This window comes from Triticum aestivum, chromosome 7B (genome assembly GCF_018294505.1).
Source record: "Triticum aestivum cultivar Chinese Spring chromosome 7B, IWGSC CS RefSeq v2.1, whole genome shotgun sequence".
Taxonomy (NCBI): Eukaryota; Viridiplantae; Streptophyta; class Magnoliopsida; order Poales; family Poaceae; genus Triticum; species Triticum aestivum.
Window position 1 is genome coordinate 136,967,288 of NC_057813.1, and position 18,119 is coordinate 136,985,406.

General features: G+C 43.4%; 1 protein-coding gene across 1 annotated transcript; it reads left to right on the forward strand.

The window, feature by feature from the left end:
* Positions 1-1,935: 1,935 nt before the first annotated feature.
* On the forward strand, positions 1,936-14,305 carry LOC123157245 (autophagy-related protein 2). The gene is made up of 13 exons (XM_044575506.1): positions 1,936-2,294; positions 3,217-4,238; positions 5,043-5,191; positions 5,995-6,251; positions 6,344-9,409; positions 9,500-9,612; positions 10,268-10,460; positions 10,695-10,808; positions 10,915-11,022; positions 11,235-11,367; positions 11,518-11,720; positions 11,953-12,149; positions 13,729-14,305. The coding sequence occupies exons 1-13, from the start codon at positions 2,109-2,111 to the stop codon at positions 13,787-13,789; spliced, it is 5,802 nt and encodes a 1,933-aa protein (XP_044431441.1). The 5' UTR covers positions 1,936-2,108; the 3' UTR covers positions 13,790-14,305.
* Positions 14,306-18,119: the final 3,814 nt, after the last annotated feature.

An 18,119-nucleotide genomic window follows, 5' to 3' on the forward strand; every position in this document is an offset into this window, starting at 1 on the left:
TCGTTTACTTGCGGGCCAGACCCGTCATAAACAGGTTTAATTTTTAAGCAATGGACATTTGGGGTTTTTTGAAACAGCCGACCAGCCACTTGGTAGTTATTTGAGAAAAAATAATTAAAACTGGTAGTTTTTGGAACCCTAGCCTATAAGGAGTAGTTTTATGCTATTTACTCCAATCAACCCTGACATTGAAGTTTTAGACACGGTTATGTGTTGGAAAAATTCATCTTCGTCGACCATCCTGATGAACCATGGAAATAAGTTATTCACTAAATGGAAGTGGCGATTTGGTGCCCGTGCCCAGCTGCTTCCGAAATCATCGTCATCCGCTCGGTGCTCGGGATAGGAACAAATCCAGCTGGCACGTTTGCTGCGGACTGGGGAAAATGGGATGTACTGGGTATACAGTACGAAACAGTGAGACTTTTGTGGGTCCAGATCGTACGCGGGGGAACGCCGTCTCGCTCGCCAGTTCTGGTCCGTGGACCAGGACGTTGGCTTTTGCATTGAGCCAGGGATCAGAACAAAATGTGCAGCTTGTTTGGACATCACATGTGCGCTCCACGCCTCTGCTGGCTGAAATCATCTCTCTTCCGCCTTTGTAGAGCACGGGAAGGCCGCGCGGCGGCACAAAATGTGTACCAGAAACCAGAAGATGGAAGATTGTGGGCTTGAGTTCTTGCTTGTTGCTGTGAACAGGTTAGTTCCCGGTAAAATCTAATATGTTTGCTTGGGTATAAGTACTGTCAGCCAGCAGACCGGGGGAAACATGCTAACAGCGGCCATGGATGGACCTCGTTGCCTCTTGAAATTAGGTTACCCCTCCAGGAGGGGTTCGCCAACAACTTAAACCACCCAGATCCGGTGCCGCTAGCCTTTCTACCGATGAGCTTGACCAACGGTGGAGGCCCCACAAACTAAAACAATGGTTCTCGTTTCGGCAACAGATCGACCACACTGTCCCTAAGAGAACGAACGGGATCGTATGCCGCCGTCTGGATCCTTTTCACACGCACTCGGCGTAGTCAACTGACAGAGTTGACCCACAAGCCTCGGATTAGAGAAAGGTCTGAACCCCAAACACAATCGTTTTGGCACTGCAGTTTTCAGAGTAACAGCCGCACAAACTGTTTCTTTGGCTCGGTGAGAGATGAGGAAGACGCATCGGACATGGCGGAAGACGAACCATGGAGCAGCGGCAATGGGATTTTTCTGGCTAGTGTTTGTTGTGAATGGGAGCAGGATGAGGGGAATGCAGTGATGGATGGGTTGGGGCAGGTGACCGTCAAAGAGGCCGAGTCATGGGCACGACCAATGGTCGTGGTGGAACCGGAAAATGCCTAAGCCGTGAAATAACCCACCTGGCCACCTGGTCTGCACGTACTGTTTGGGCTGCCGTCGCTATCAATGCATGACAGTGCCGATGCATTTTTATATCAATACGTTGCATATACGGCCAGAAAATACAAGTGCGGGCACAGATCCTCATGCGTACGAATGGGGATGATTTCGGGAGCATCTGAGCTCGAGCTCAGAAACGAATATCCGTTCACTAAATCAAATATCTTCTTTTCCTTTTCTATTTTGTTCAGCGAAGCGAGTTAGCTAATCAATGTATGCAAGATATGTTCAGAATAATATATCAATTATACTAAATCTGTGACAATTAATTTGGATTAAAGGGAGTAAATAGTAAATAAACAACAGCAAAGGATACTCCTATACAATTCGCAAAAAAAAAGGGATACTCCTATACAAACCTTAAGCCAAAAACAAGATACGGACTACAAAGTGTAGAAGAAAACAAATCGAATCTCCCTACAAGTTGTTTAATGCGCTCCGGCTGGCCCACGGGACGGGGACTGGGGACACGGAGCTGAAGGCGGCGCATATAAACGTAATTACCCAACCTTCCCGGGGTTCTGGACGCAACAACTCGGCCCCCGCAAGGTTTAATCCGAAAAAACTTGGCACACCAACGAAGCAACCCCCTCCCCCCTCGCTTCCTTCCGCCCCCGGCCACCTCCGGCGACTCCACCCGCGCCACGCGCCGGCCGGCCCCGCGCGGGCGCCTCGGGTTCGCGCTCGCCGCGGGAGGGAGGGGCGGGATGGGGCTGCTGCGGGGGTTCTCGGTGGGGGCCGTGATGAAGCGGATGTGCAAGGCGGTGCTGAAGAAGGGGCTCGGGGATCTGTTCCTCGGCGAGCTCGACCTCGACCAGCTCGACCTGCAGCTCACCCGCGGCACGCTCGAGCTCACCGACCTCGCGCTCAACGCCGACTACATCAACAGCCAGGTGCTTCCCCTATCGCCTCGCCGCCCCTTCGCGATTTCGTCCCTGTCCCGTGTGGGTTTAGGACGCCTTTTTCCGTGTTGGATCAGACGCGGCGGAATCGGGTTTTCGGATGCGTCCCGTCGCGATTGGTCGTCCCCGCGTGCTGAGGGGAATCGAATTGTGGCGTGATGATAGACAGGTTGGCTGTAGGGTGGGGTGGTGGGGGTGGGATGACCAAATCAGTTTCCTCTGATTTTGGTTGCAATTGGACACTGGGGGCGACGTGTATAGGCTCGGTTTTGTTAGAATTTCGGACGGTTTTTTTGCGAATATCAGGGGCAAAGGATTGGCGGGGGAAGGCGTCGTTTTCACTAATCAGGCTGGTTTCGTTCCCGGCGCCGGCGACCACAGGGGGACTGGATTTTAACCAAGGGGCGGCCGTGGTCTCGCTGTAGTTTAGTTGGACTATTGGAGTGCAGTTTGCATCTGGAAGTGTACGATCAAGCTGGAGTATTAGGGTTTGGAAGAAGCAGTAGGGTGTTGGTCCCTGTCTGCAGTTCCTGCATTTGAATCATAGTAACTTTAAATATTGTCACATTCGACTGAATGGAGCATTTGCAATCATATGCTGCGCAACTGTCAGTTAGGGTATTAAGCTAGATGATAATCTTCAAGCTTCTACACTTCAGTGTGTAATCCTTTTCTACCAACCCGACACCTGATTTGTTGTGATACTTACTGCTTAGCATATACAAATCTTATGCGCACGCTCCTCCCACCACCCACTGTGAAAACTTACATTTTCAACCTCTTCTGATTCACGATGATCATAAAACTGTAAATATGAAACTGGTGTATCTGAATTTGTAGTTTGTTATATTTCGAACTGTTCAATTGGGCCCTTACTTCAGATTTTTAAAGTTAATATCCTTCTCCATTTCAGCTATCAGGATTATCTATCATGGTGAAAGAAGGATCAATAAAATCTCTGCTGGTTAAATTTCCCCTACAGTTAAAGAGTTGTGAGATTGTAGTGGAAGACTTGGAGCTTGTGCTCGCTCCATCTGTTGCTAGTGAAATTCCACCTGTAGATGCTGAATGCTCTGTTTCTGGTAATAGTAGTTCCACACAGACATCAGTCAACACCAAAAGAAATGAATCTGAGAAACACTGTTCTACATCTGCATCTCGAGATGTGGATGAGGGTGTCAAGAGAATAGCCAATGCTGTCAAGTGGTTTCTTACGAACTTCAAAATCAAGTTTAAAAATACATATGTTGTATTTGATCCTCAGACCATTTTGGATAACAAGATCTCAGAATTTAATCGATCACTAGTTTTCCGGGTTAAAGAGATAGAATTTGGAACTAATCTTTCAACAGATGGTCTTGTCAAGCTGAATAATTTCGTAACGTTCCATGAGGCGGTGATTGAGTTCTTGAAAATGGATGATGTTGATGTACTTCTTCAGAATGATTTGGATAAGGCAACAGCTGACATCTCATCAGGTCATAGTACTACCTCGGTCTTGACAGGTCCTATTGGTGGATTCTCAGGGACATTGAACTTAAGCATCCCGTGGAGTAATGGATGCTTGAACCTTAAGAAAATCGACGCGGATGTATCTGTTGATTCTTTAGAATTGCTGTTACAGATCAGCAGTATCCAATGGTTCATGGATGTGTGGGATTCTCTCCATAGGAATCAAGCACGTGAACAGATTCGTCCCCATAATACGGCAGATATGTCCTTGAGCACCTCCAGATCTGCATTAAGCACTTTGAAATCAGGTTCAGACTCGGTGATGATCCGGAGGGAAGACACAGACCAGATTGCACTTTCACAAAACAGGCAAGACAAATATCAGGATTCTTTCCTAACTAAGGCACATGTTATTCAAGACTGGATTCCGGAGCTCGTTGTCCACGAGGATCAAGGTGACCCTGATTCAGATTGTGACGAAAGGTTTGTTTCTTTCCTAATGACATTCGTTGCACCTGTTCCATCAGCTTCCAATTTACTTACTTCACATGATTAATGATTAATCCCTTAAAGAAGTATATGTTTGACATAGCTGTTATGAGATCATTGTAGAAAAGATTAAAATATGTTGTTGCTATGTCATATTGCATCCATTTCTTTGGCTTATGAATGATCGACCAGATGTATGATTTTACATATAATTTTTGGTCATCAATTTGAACTATAATGTGCATGCTTTGGGAGTTACAGTTAATAGTGGTCATTGCAGCATGCACTTGTTGCTCCTGTCCTGTCCTTTACTTCAGCTGTCTTTTAGATGCTCCGTTGTCTTATAGTTGCAACTTACCGAGTATCACTGCCCATTGGGCTAGAGAATAGTTCTCTGCAATTGGTATGTTGCCTGGGGTTTCGGTGACCAAATACTCCCTCCGTTCCTAAATATAAGTCTTTGTAGGGATTTCATTAGATGGACTACATACGGATCAAAATGGATGAATCTAAACTTAAAATGCATCTATATACATCCGTATGTGGGGTTCATGATGGAATCTCTACAAAGACTTACATTTAGGAACGGAGGGAGTATAACTCTTCATTGACTAGCATATTTTTTTCCTTTGCTTTGTCTTTATTTATGTTGTTATCCTGCAAGACATTAAGAGTCCATCTCTTGCTACGTGTGTTTGCATTTACATTTATTAAGAGAAGCAGGTCATTTGAGCCAAAAAAGAAAGCAAGATTTGGACTAGCCTAAGTGGATTACTGATTCGTTCTTATCTTTGACAGCATTGATCAGTTCTTTGAATGTTTTGAAGAACTGAGGAACTCCCAGACTAATTTAGGAAATAGCGGCATATGGGACTGGACGTGTTCAGTATTCAACGCAATTACTTTTGCATCCACTTTAGCTTCTGGATCAGATCAAGTCCCTAAAGGTATATAATGCTTATTTTGTTATGGATTTATGCTTCATATTTAATTTGTTTGTGTTGTATGAACAGTGAAATGGCAATAAACGCGATAGCATTGACTTCCATAATCGAGTTTTTCTTATGACACACTTTCTTGCGGATTCAGGGCATAGTTTGTACTTTGTAGCCTAAGGTTGCAACACCTAACCTTAGTCGTGCCACAAACACCTTATGCATGTGTTGGTTCATAGCCATGCTTTTTAGCCATTTGGTCCACATGCCATAGGCTCGGCTTTTTACCAAATCACCACACATGTGATGGCCATTTCGTTTGCCACACATTTTGTGGCAGCCACATTTGCCTTGGTTAGTTGTGGCAAAGTTAGTCATGAACCAAACATGCCCTCATTTATCTTGAATAACTTGGCTCACTCTGAATGCCATCCATGCTAAGTTCATAGTGTTTCACACTTCTAAGGAAAAATGTTACACTGACTGTTAGTCAGCATGCAAATGAAACATCCTGGTAAAAACATGGATACATTATGTTCTTGTGAATAACAGCAGACGTATATGATGCTCTAAGAGCATTCCGTGCTGGTATCCACACCTATGAGTTCCACCACAGGCATGACTTTGTATAATAGCTTCTATCCATTCTCTTGCCATGGCTATAAGCTATAGCATTGTGAGCATGTAAAACACCATCGGATGTGTTCCAGTATTGAATCGAACCAAGTGGCTGTAATGTGTTATTTCTTTTTTTCCAGTTAATTATCGTCTGATCTTCTAAATCTCAGGACTTGCTTTCCTTTTCATTCTAACAGAACCGCCGATTGAGAAAACGTTACGGGCTTCCATCGCTGAGATATCTGTTATTCTCTTGTTCAGTGATGAAATGGATACTGGCGATTCCAGTGTTCCTGTCAGTCTCGTCAATGATATGAGAAATTCCGAAATGTTCTCGAGCTGCCTTTCTTCCCCCCCGCAGTTTGAACAATCGATGATGTATCCTGCTACTGCTTCCAGCTTAAATATGCATCATCTTGAAGCCAAGTGTCAGAACATTCATCTTGAACTCGAGGTATTGTTTTCCTCTGCAGCACTTGTTCTGAGTTCATGCATTGTTGAAGTCTTATAGCTTGATACTGATCTTTTTTCTTTTGATGTCCGCAGACATATCCCAAAAAATTAGGGTTCAAGGCATTGATTGCCCACATGAAGCTTGACGAATACTACAGTACTAACCATGATTCAAATCACTCACACCTTGGCACTGCTTTCTTAAATAATAATTTCTGTAGAGAAGTTCAAGCTGCTCTCCCTCAATTCCCATTTGCTGCTCAAGATTATTGGGTGGAAACAGTTGGAAGCTCTTCCCGCCGTTCAGAAAAATTCATTAAGGTTGAGCTGCTAAAAACATTTGGTGAGTCCACATTCTGTTATGATGTCAGTAGCACAGATCAAGATGGCAACTCAGTAAGCACAACTTCACTGTCTATATATTTGGCTCCTTTGACTTTGTGGGTGCACTTCCATACAGTATACATGATACTGAATTTTATCAGTGAAGTCGAGTCTGATGTGTTTTATGGAGAGCATAGACTTAATAGGGATGGGGATGAAAGAAACAGCAAAATGGCTAATACTTCCTCAATCGACTCTCTGAAGGTTCAAATAGCTCCATCACATGCAAGAATCGTCTTTTGCTTTCCTTCTGAGCCCTCATGGGATTTAAGTCGCCCGTCCATCCTGGATAAGTTCCTTGTCATCGACCACACAACATCTCATAACTCAGCAGAAGCCTCTTCCCCACTTCGAAATGAAAGGTTTAATGATGTTCATCCAAGCACACAATCTACTTCACTCCATTTGGCTACCGGGAACTTTGACATCTACTTGGTTAAGCCTTCCAGTGCATTGGATGGTATATGTGCTTTGAGTAGGCAAACTTTCTCTGCTCTGAAGATTTTATCTGTGACTAGATCCGATTATAATAACTCCAGCATTAGAATGATCCGAAAAAACCACCCTGTAACTTGCCCTGAGATGGTGAACAAAGTTTGGAGTTTGCCGAGCCTACATGATCAGAAGATTACTCAGAAAGAAAATAACAAATGGGTCGGCGTTGCCTCTTCTACAGCTTCACAAGATCTTGTAGAGTCAAGTCTCAGTATTCGCCAGGAACTCATTCGGAGCACTGAATTCTTGCTACATGTTCAACTTCCTTGTGTTTCGGTTCATCTCAATAAGAAGGATTGTGGACTACTTAATCACCTGCTAGATCACGTACTCGATGGGCTTTCAGATGGAGCACCAGGCAGTTCTGAAAATGGCAAGGACAAAAGCAACGGAATTGCCATTCAAACATCTGTCATTTTTGAATGCAGCATGTTGGATATTTGTACTGAGTTGGATGAAACTGTGGAAGTTGGTCCATCGTTGCAGACAGAACTAGAAGGTTCTTGGAATCGTCTCAAATTATCTGTTTCAAAATTGTCTCTGTGCTCCTTCTCTAATGTTGGTGGGGTCAACAATACCAGTTTTCTTTGGGTGAATCATGGTGAAGGTGAGCTTTGGGGTTCGGTTACCGGTACAGATGATAAAACCTGTGAAGAAAGCAAAGATTTTCTTCTAGTTATTTGCAAGGATTCCGCTAGCAGGCGGGGTGATGGTGAAGGTAACAATGTATTGTCTTTTGGTACTGCTGGCTGTTCTGTGACCCACATCAGGAACCCAAACCTACAAGAGAATTATACTTCTGTCAATGTTCGTTCTGGCACAATTGTGGCACCTGGTGGACGTATGGATTGGATCAGTGGAATATCTTCGCTGTTCACTTCAGGTTCAAGTGGAACTGAACAACCCAATAACAGTAGTAGCACAGATAATTCACAGGCTGGAGAACCATTTTGGTCCTCTTTTTTTCTTGAGTTAACCGATGTTGCTCTGAGCTATGAACCTCACCTGAAAAATTCCTCATTCAGTGCTGACGCTCTGGACTGCAAGTTTTTCTCATGCCTTTTAGCTGCATCATCATTTAAACTTCATAATAAATCTGCATCAGATTCTGCAGCTACTGATTTTGATATCCAACTGCGAGATCTCGGGCTTCTCATTTGTGAATCATCTGGTTCCAAAAATGTCACTTGTGGTTATGATGTTGATTACCTTCATCAATTGGGCTATGCTAAGATCGGCCATAACACATTCATTGAAGCTGCTCTAAGAACTGATACTTCCTTTTGGAAACTTGAAATATCAGAGTCACAATTTGATATTGGGACATGTCGTGATACAACACATGGTCTTGTTCGTTTGGTTTCCCAACTACAGAAGCTATATGCTCCGGATATGCGGGACGCTTTAGCTCATCTTCAATCCAGGTGGAATATTGTCCAACAGGCAAACGCACAAAATATGCCCAGTGATGCATCTGATATGTCAGAGAGCACTGACAACTTGGCAGATTCTGGAGAGTGCAAGTCAGATGGTCTGCTTGATGACATAATTGAGGATGCTTTTTACACTGACCAGGCCTACACAGACTACAATTTTTGGGACAAAAATTGTCATAACTCATTGAGCAGCAGTGAAATGAACGCTGAATATGAGATGAATATGGCTAACCCTGAGGCAGCTGATGTCGGTGTTCCACACATAGTCACCCCAGAAGCGAATACTGCCCAAATACCAATTAAACAGAATTCCTGTCCTGAGCAGATCATTGACTCTTATTATATGCCTGATCTTCTCAATTCATCATTGTCATCATCTCCTTATAACGTAAACCATCAGTCATCTGGTGATGATGCTCGTAAAACCATGGACTGTGATGATGGTGGATGGTACAACAATAGCCCCTTGACAATAGTTGAAAACCATGTTTACAAAAGGAACAGCCCACATGGAGAACATGTGTTCCGGCAAGAAGGCAAGCCTGCTGTTTGCAGCTTGAATTCTGATGAATCTTGCAATCTGAAAGGCAAGATTCTTATTCATGATATAGATGTTAAGTGGCGAATGTATGCTGGTGATGACTGGCCATTGGCTCACAATGATTCAACTAGCCACCCATGCTCAAATGGGAGGGATAGGAGTTCTTCTTTGGAATTCATCGTGTCAGGACTCGGTGTGCAATTTGATATGTATCCAGATGGGGCCGTTTCTGTTTCTAGGTTATCCATCTCCGCACAGGACCTAAATCTTTGTGACCAAAATATGCATGCTCCATGGAAAATGGTACATATTCCTTTTTCTTTCTAAATTTCATTGAACACTTGCTTTCATCATCGATTAACGCCTTTTAACTTCTATCATTCATTTTAATAGGTTCTTGGATGCTACAACTCAAAGGATTACCCAAGAGAATCTTGCTCCACTGCATTCAAGTTAGAACTAGAGTCTGTAAGACCTGAACCACAGGCTCCTCTAGAAGACTACAGGTATATACAGCATTAAGTTGCACACACAGTGGATTGATCTATTGGAAAAGATACCTGCTTGTTTCTTATACTCTGTACTGTGTTCGCTTGATGCTATATAGCTTCAAATGGTTAAAGATAAAGATTACTGTAAGGATATCCTATCTACATCATCCATCCATACATAGAAGACATCCTTTGACCTGGTAGATTGTAGTAAAAAATAAGCTATATATTGGTTTCAGAACATTGCAAGACTAAGTCTTAATGTACTTGACTAATTTATCTTTTTGCCTCAGTTTTGAGGGGTATATGGAATATGGGGTTTGCACAGTTAAATAGCAGAGACATAGTTTCATGTAGTAACAGTATCCTGGTGCAATAGTTGTTTTCATCCTATTCCAGTATTAGGTTTGCTTATGTTAATGATATGGGAATTCTGAAGAAAATCTTGTATGGCAGATCCATATTCATGATTTGTGCTTGTACGGTATGGTTGGTTGTTTATGCATTCTTGCTCTTTACACCTTTGTTCTTGCCACTAATTTGTGTCTGTTTGAATCTTAAATTGTAGTCTGCAAGAATAGTGCTGGCTTTTTTTCACCTTCTCCTTTCTGACTCTTTTTATGCTCTCTCAGTTTGTCGTCTGACCCTCTTCTCTTGCATCCTTCTTCAGGTTATGCCTTGAGATTTTGCCTCTTCAATTGCATCTTGATCAAGGGCAACTGAACTTCCTCATCAGTTTCTTCCAGAATGATTCAAGTAACAACAACCCTCATGTGCCTTGTGAAAATGAGATTGTTGGTATGGACAGCACAACCTACGGAAGCACTACAATCGTGGATGAGGCATTACTTCCCTTTTTCCAGGTATTTTGGATTTACCAATTCTTGTTTTCCTCTTAATCATGGGACTAGATTGGGCACATAGGAACTCTTTGCACCTATTTAACCTGATATATTCAAAATTTTGAAATTGTGTGCATTAACAGTCATCAAATTTCCTTTCTCATCTTATTTGCACTGGTAGGCAGCAGCGAGCTGGGCTCTGTTTGTCTTCAGTAAACATTTGTTGAATCTGATCTTCTTTTTCTGTGGTGCCAGAAATTCGATGTGAAGCCTCTGGTTCTGCATATCAATTATATTCCTCGCCAGTTTGATCCTATTGCACTAGGTAAAGGAAATTACGCAGAGCTTCTCAACATCCTTCCATGGAAGGTAATTCGTTGTTGAAAAAGGAAATACTTTAGAGCAGTCAGTTCACTGCTGATTATCTTAAGATCAATAGGCAACACTGACGATGATTTATTTTTTTTGCGTGCAGGGAATCGATTTAAAGCTTAAGAATGTTTCTGCAATGGGTGTTTATGGGTGGAATAGTATATGTGAAACAGTAGCTGCAGAGTGGCTGGAGGACATCTCCAAGAATCAGGTTCTGATCTCTCCATGCACGACTGTACATTTAGACATGCTTGTTGTTTTATGCACAAAAAAACATACATATTTAATACAAGCAATATCAGAAAGAAAAGGAGATTAAATATACACTTCTCGACGCGAAAGCATAGAGAATATAGTAAATCTGCCTTGTCTTACACAAGAATTCCTGTTCGCACCTGAATTCACAATATGCTGCTTGTGCAGGTCCATAAAGTGTTAAAAGGGCTTCCTCCTATAAAGTCATTAGTTGCCGTCGGTTCAGGCACTAAGAAATTGGTTTCCTTACCAATCAAAAGCTACAAGAAGGACCGGAAGTTGCTCAAGGGAATGCAAAGAGGTAATCTGGTACATGACACTGATATCAGTAATTAGCTAACATTTCTGTTGGAGTGTTAATAATATGTGATGGTACAGTATTATTAAACAGTAGTTGAATGATGACATGAGTGGTTACAAATTAGGATGATTCTTACACGCTGTTTGGCAGGTGCTGTTGCTTTCATCAGAAGTGTATCAATCGAAGCTGTAGGCCTTGGTGTCCATTTGGCAGCGGGAGCTCATGATATGCTTTTGAAGACAGAGCGTGCCCTTACAGCTGTTCCACCGCCTTTAACCTCACGTGAAGCAAAAAAACCCAAAGAAAATATAAGAGCTAACCAGCCTGAAGGTGCACAACAAGGGTTGAAGCAGGTATTCAGTTCGTCTGATTTGTATGAGAAAAGCATCTCATTTTCTGCCAGTTAAAGATAATTCAATCTCCAGAACCTGAATTGCTGATTCCCTTTATTTTTGTTTGTTTGTTTGGAATAGACCTTGCTTCCTGTTAATTTCTCTGGACTGGAGTAGTGCTCAAGCCTACATACGCCTTTAATCTTTTGATGTCTTGCGTAGTGTTATTAAGATTAACATGAAACTTGTCCAGGCCTATGAAAGTTTAACTGATGGGCTTGGAAGGACAGCTTCTGCTTTGATTGGGAATCCTATCAAGGTTTATAATCGTGGGGGTAGCACTGGATCAATACTGGCTACTGCAATCTGTGGAGCTCCAGCTGCTGCAGTAGCTCCAGTATCAGCTTCCGCTCGTGCTATGCACTATGCACTTCTTGGGCTAAGGAACAGGTGAGTTTTTGCTCGTTTTCAAGTATCGGTGGAAAACAGTCTATGGATACACCATTAATTACAATCTCCAATTCACCATAAGGGGCTACTAGTTTGGTTCATGTCTTCCTGAATTCTTAAATTTGTTCATGTCTGTCCGCAACCAACTGTCGTTTCCTATCATTTTCTTCTATGTAGTACGTCAAGTGGTTAAGTACGCAATTTCCTCTTTAGTCGCATGTATAATCAGTACTAAACAGCTTGCATTTGCCACTTAAGATTTTAACACTAAGAGGGCAGCCCAGTGCACGTAACTCCCGCTTGCACAGAGTCCAGGGAAGGGTGGGACCACTTTGGGTCTTTTGTACGTAGCGTTTCAAGAGACATAAAATAAAAATCCGTATTTTATGTCTCCTTTAATTGCTAAATAAAATATTTGTATTGTTGGTAAGACACTGATTTGTGGCGAAGATAAACCCTACAAGAACTATGCAATTGAATTTTATGAGGCAAGCCTGTAATTTATTGGACATTCCGTATGTAGTGTTGTACTTTTTAAAGTTACCTACCAAGTAAAAGGACAGACCCAGTGCATAGAAGCTCCCACACAAGGTGGGGTCTGGGGAGGGATTATAGGAACCTAGTCTTACCCCTGCAAAGTGCAATGCAGAGAGGCTGGTTCGAACCCAGGACCTCTTGGCACAAGTGGGGAGGACTTCACCACTGCGCCAGGCCTGCCCTCTAAAGTTACCTACCAAGTAACAAAGATAATATAATGGGAGAGTGTTGAGAGGCCAATGAACAAAAGTGAGGGATGCATTTGATATTTTGTGGAAGTCCTAACAGTATATTTCGGGCTGGAAGAAAAATAATGCAGCTGATTTGTCCCTTCACACACAGTATTACCTGGTTTTGCACTGACCAAGCTAACTGTTGCTGAGTTGCTGTATATAAATTTGTTTTAACAATTACAATTTGTTGATGTAATAATGAATATGGGTCGGCTAAAGCGTGCGGAGAATGTCAAGAGAGGGCGGGGTCGACCGATTTTGACATGGGAGGAGTCCGTTAAGAGAGACCTGAAGGATTGGAGTATCGACAAAGAGCTAGCTATGGACAGGGGTGCGTGGAAGCTTGCTATCCATGTGCCAGAGCCATGAGTTGGTTGCGAGATCTTATGGGTTTCACCTCTAGCCTACCCCAACTTGTTTGGGACTAAAGGCTTTGTTGTTGTTGTTGTTGTTGTTGTTGTTAATAATGAATATGGGTCTTGAGGTTCTTGGATCTTGATAAATGTTTATCATAGGAACTCCTAGTATTTTGTTACCCAGGGTCTTGCTAAGTAATCTGACTAAACTCAGTAATTACCAGTTTAGCTGTGTAACATTTTTGGGTAATAATCCCTCGAGTTCTATCTTGATTTAACATGATGTGCTCGAGTTCTGCTGGTCAGTGAATTAGTGAATCTGAGGTTATATGCAGGATTGATATGCTTCAAACATGTTTACCTCCCGTATGCATGTCACACCGCAATTTAGCCCAACTTTTATCATTCTTGGTACCTGGTTCTTACTTTGTGTACTGAACTTATTTTTCACAGCCTTGATCCTGAACACAAGAAAGAATCTGCGTACAAATACTCCGGGCCTTCTCAGTCGTAGACTTCAGTGTGGAGGACGTTGCCTAGCTATGGTCTCTTCATTCTTGTGTGGCATATCATCTATTTATGGAAGAAAACTGGTTGTCCGCAAACTTGTACAGTGAAGTGAGAATTCTGTACTGCTAGAGATCCTTAACCCGAAGTATCAATCGGCATCAGCTGGCCTGCTCTTACTCGAGTTTCTAATACGTCTGTGCAGCTGTACAGTTGTAGGATAGGTTGTATGTGGCGTCAAAGCCCTTCTATAGTATGTATAAATTAATATACGCACCATGATTGTAGTCCTGCACCTTTCCCACCTCGGGTGGAAATTTTGTAAACTCCTAGCTTAGGCATTGACTAAGGTCGAGGGAGGGGATCAGGGGGGATGGCTCCAATTTTGTACATAATTTGGTTGCTTTCTGAGTTGTGCAGATGTAAATAACTCTTTTGTTTCGGTTGCCAATATGTTTGTCGGCTCGCTAAACCGCTGATAATATGTTCTTTTGCTTTGCAACTGTAAATATTGTTGCTACTACCAGATTTTGTACTGTTGCTGTGAGCGAGCTCGGGCAACATGTTTCTGCCAGGTTGTTGCTCCCTCGGTTCTTTTTACACCCTCGATGTCCTTCAATTATTTACCTGGTGAAAGTGGAGCGATGTCCTTCAATTATTTACCTGGGGCGCGTTTGGTTGCCTAGGATAAATAGTGCGTGCATTTGAGCCATATCTTAATGCAGCCTCATTTAGCAAAAACAGACAATAAACCAATGGCCACTTTAGGGTTGGCTGTTGGCTGCCCGCATTTGTGTTTAAGGGTGAGCAGATGCAAACCAGAGCTGTTTGGCTGCATACATGTTTGTGTTTCATTCAAAAAGCGGGTAGAGCATTACAAATAGCACAAAAACTAGCAGCTAAAGAAGCTAACAACAGATAAACAAGCAACTAAACAGTAGATAAGAGCAGATAAACAGCAACTGAACAGCACACCTGCTAAACAGACTTAAGTTTAACTACAGCAGGGGCATCACATGCCCCCTGCTTCACCGCAGGGTGCTTAACCCTGACAAAATATTAATAGTTCACGCCAAGTTCTTCAATCACCGATGCAGCAAACTAACTACGAGTTCATGGAAACTACTTCAGAAGGTGACTTCAGGGTCACCGATGCAGCTGTGCCTGCTGCAGCGAACCCTACACCCGATGGAGCTGTCGTGGTTGTAGATTTGGACCTTGAGGCCTAGGCCGGAGATGCGCAACATGACGAGGTCACCGATGACGATATTGTGGCAAAGGCAGAAGTAGTGACAGTCCCGACCAAGCACCACTTGCCCCTCGAAGGTCTGAACCTGCACCCAGAATTCGGACCACTTGTTTACAAACAGCCTGACAACGCGCTTGGTCTTGAGCATGAGCCACTGCCTCATCACCTCCTGGAACTTAGGAGGGATGATGATCATGGCCAGAGCCTCCTCGTCCATGATTTGCACGTAGAAGCGAAGCGGCTCTCGGGACCCTCCTCGTTGCCGGTTCTAGGAGCTCGTCCCCCTTGAACGTGGCTGACTCATGAAGGTGACCCTGCCAGACAGGTACACCCTCCTGAACCAGCGATTCATGGGGATGAACTCCATGGCGGCCTCGATGCCGACGACGACATGGGCTCCTCCACCGGCCCTGTCCCACTCCGTGTTCATCACCTTGTCAGGTAAGATGACATGGATTAGCAACAAGGCATTGTCAGCATGCTACATTTGTACTAGTGCCTAAAGTAGCAAACACATTGGTCCTACCTACCATGAGAACCATGCACGTAAACCTAGCATGCACATTTGTACTAGAACCCTAAACAGGAACATCAAAGACAGCACAACACCAACATAGCACGCCCATGAACCCTAAGCATGCACACGAATAGCACACCAATCTAGATAACATGCACATGAACAAGTAGGAGGAACATCAAAGCCATCAACGATATGGCTAGCATCATGAACAAATTGTTGCACATGAGCACTAATGGTGAACATCAAACACAATCTACCATGGCCATGAACATATTGTACATCATGAGCACTAAGCACACACCAATCTTGCATGCCTATGAACACCAGTAGACATGAACATGAATCAAAAAACCTATATACCATGCCCAAGAACACCTTCTACATCATGAGCACTAAGCACAATCCAATCTAGCATGCCTATGAACACTATACTAGGCATGCACATGAAACACAGAACAAGCAAGAACACTACCCTGCCTATGAACAGTACCACACAAGAAGGAATCGTATCAAATCGATTCACATCTTACCGGATCATGCTAATGACAAAAACCCTAACCTACAAATCTACGAGCAGAGGGATTGTTCTCATCGGAGCAGGTGGTGTTGGAGCGTACGCCGGCCGGGGAGAAAACCCCGTCGGAAAGAAGATGGCGGTCGAGGAGGAGCCGCTAACGCCGACGACCATCGTCATTGGCCCGGTGCTGCTGCCCACATGCGTGGTCGAGGAGGAGGAGGTCTCCATTGTCCATGGGCCTGCGGCGATGCCCGAAGCAAACCCTTGGATGGGGGTAACCCCCCCTCAAGCATAGGGGTTCCGTGCAGCGTCGCGTTGCCGACCCCCACCGATGGCACCGCCAAACCCAGGACCTCGAGGTCCGGTAACGGCGGCGAAGGCGGAGTGGCCGACACTGGATTGACCGGATGAGGCGGCCTGGTGTAGATAGGGGAGTGATACGTCTCCAACGTATCTATAATTTTTGCTTGTTCCATGCTGTTATATTATCATTCTTGAATGTTTTACAATCATTTTATAGCAACTTTATATCATTTTTTGGGACTAACCTATTGACATAGTGCCCAGTGCCAGTTGCTGTTTTTTGTTTATTTTTTACTTCGCAGAATATCAGTACAAACGGAGTCCAAACACAACAAAACTTTTTGGAGAATTTTTATGGACTAGAAGACACCGAGTGGGCCAAAGATGTACCAGAGGGGAGGCCCGAGGTGGGCACAACCCACCAAGGCGCGCCTGGGGGACCAAGCACACCCAAGGGGGTTGTGCCCCCCTCGATGACCTCCCGCATCGCCTCTTCGCCCTATAAATTGCCAAATATTCCAAAAACCCTAGGGGAGTCGACGAAACACAATTACAGCCGCCACAAGTTCCAGAACCACGAGATCCAATCTAGACACCATCACAGAGGGGTTCATCATCCTCATTGGTGCCTCTCCGATGATGCATGAGTAGTTCATCATAGACCTACGGGTCTGTAGGCAGTAGCTAGATGGCTTCCTCTCTCTCTCTCTCTCTCTCTCTCTCTCTCTCTCTTTTGATTCTCAATATAATGGTCTCTTGGAGATCTATTTGATGTAACTCTTTTTTGTGGTGTGTTTGTTGGGATCCGATGAATTTTGAGTTTGTGATCAGATCTATATCCATGAATATTATTTGAGTCTTCTTTTGATCTCTTATATGCATGATTATTTATAACCTCATATTTATTCTTTGAATCTTTGGTTTAGTTAGGCCAACTAGATCGATTTTGCTTGCCATGGGAAGAGGTGCTTTGTGATGAGTTCGATCGGTGTTCTTTCTGAGTGACAGAAGGGGCAGCAAGACACACATGTATCCTTGCTATTAAGAATAACAATATGGGGATATTCCTACATGAATAGATCTCATCTACAATATGTCATCGTTCTTATTGCATTACTCCGTTTTTCCATAAAATTAATACACTATATGCATGCTGGATAGCGGTCGATGTGTGGAGTAATAGTAGTAGATGCAGGCAGGAGTCGGTCTACTAATCTTTTATTTTCAGATCTATTATCCCCAAAACCCAAAAATACCTTGCTGCACTTTTTTATTACTTACTTTATTTCGCGTTTATCGAGAGCTATTTATCCAATCTACCACAAATCTATCTATGTTTTTTTCCATGGAGGGATTGGCAACCCCTCTTACGCGTCGGGTTGTAAGTATTTGTTCTTTGTGTGCATGTACCATTTACATAGTGTTGCTTGGTTCTCCTACTGGATTGATACCTTGGTTTCATAACTGAGGGAAATACCTACCGTAGATGTGTTGCATCATCTCTTCCTCTTTGGGAAAATATCGATGTAGTTCAAGCGACATCAAAAGGAATTTCTAGCGCCGTTGCCGGGAAGACATCACCAACATCTATAAGGTTCCTAATCACAAATCTCATCTCCTTGCAATTTACATTATTTGCCGTTTGCCTCTCATTTTCATCTCCCCCACTTCACAATTTTTTTGCCTTTTTTTGCCTTCTTTTTTGTTTGCCTTTTTCTCGTTCGATCTTTTGTTTGCTTGTGTTGCCA

Bases quoted from the DNA above. Each gene is read 5' to 3' on its own strand.
- LOC123157245 (XM_044575506.1), top strand. From the start codon at position 2,109: ATGGGGCTGCTGCGGGGGTTCTCGGTGGGGGCCGTGATGAAGCGGATG. The intron at 6,252-6,343 runs GTATTGTTTTCC...TGATGTCCGCAG, and splicing joins ACATTCATCTTGAACTCGAG to ACATATCCCAAAAAATTAGG. The intron at 11,023-11,234 runs GTTCTGATCTCT...CTGCTTGTGCAG, and splicing joins AGGACATCTCCAAGAATCAG to GTCCATAAAGTGTTAAAAGG.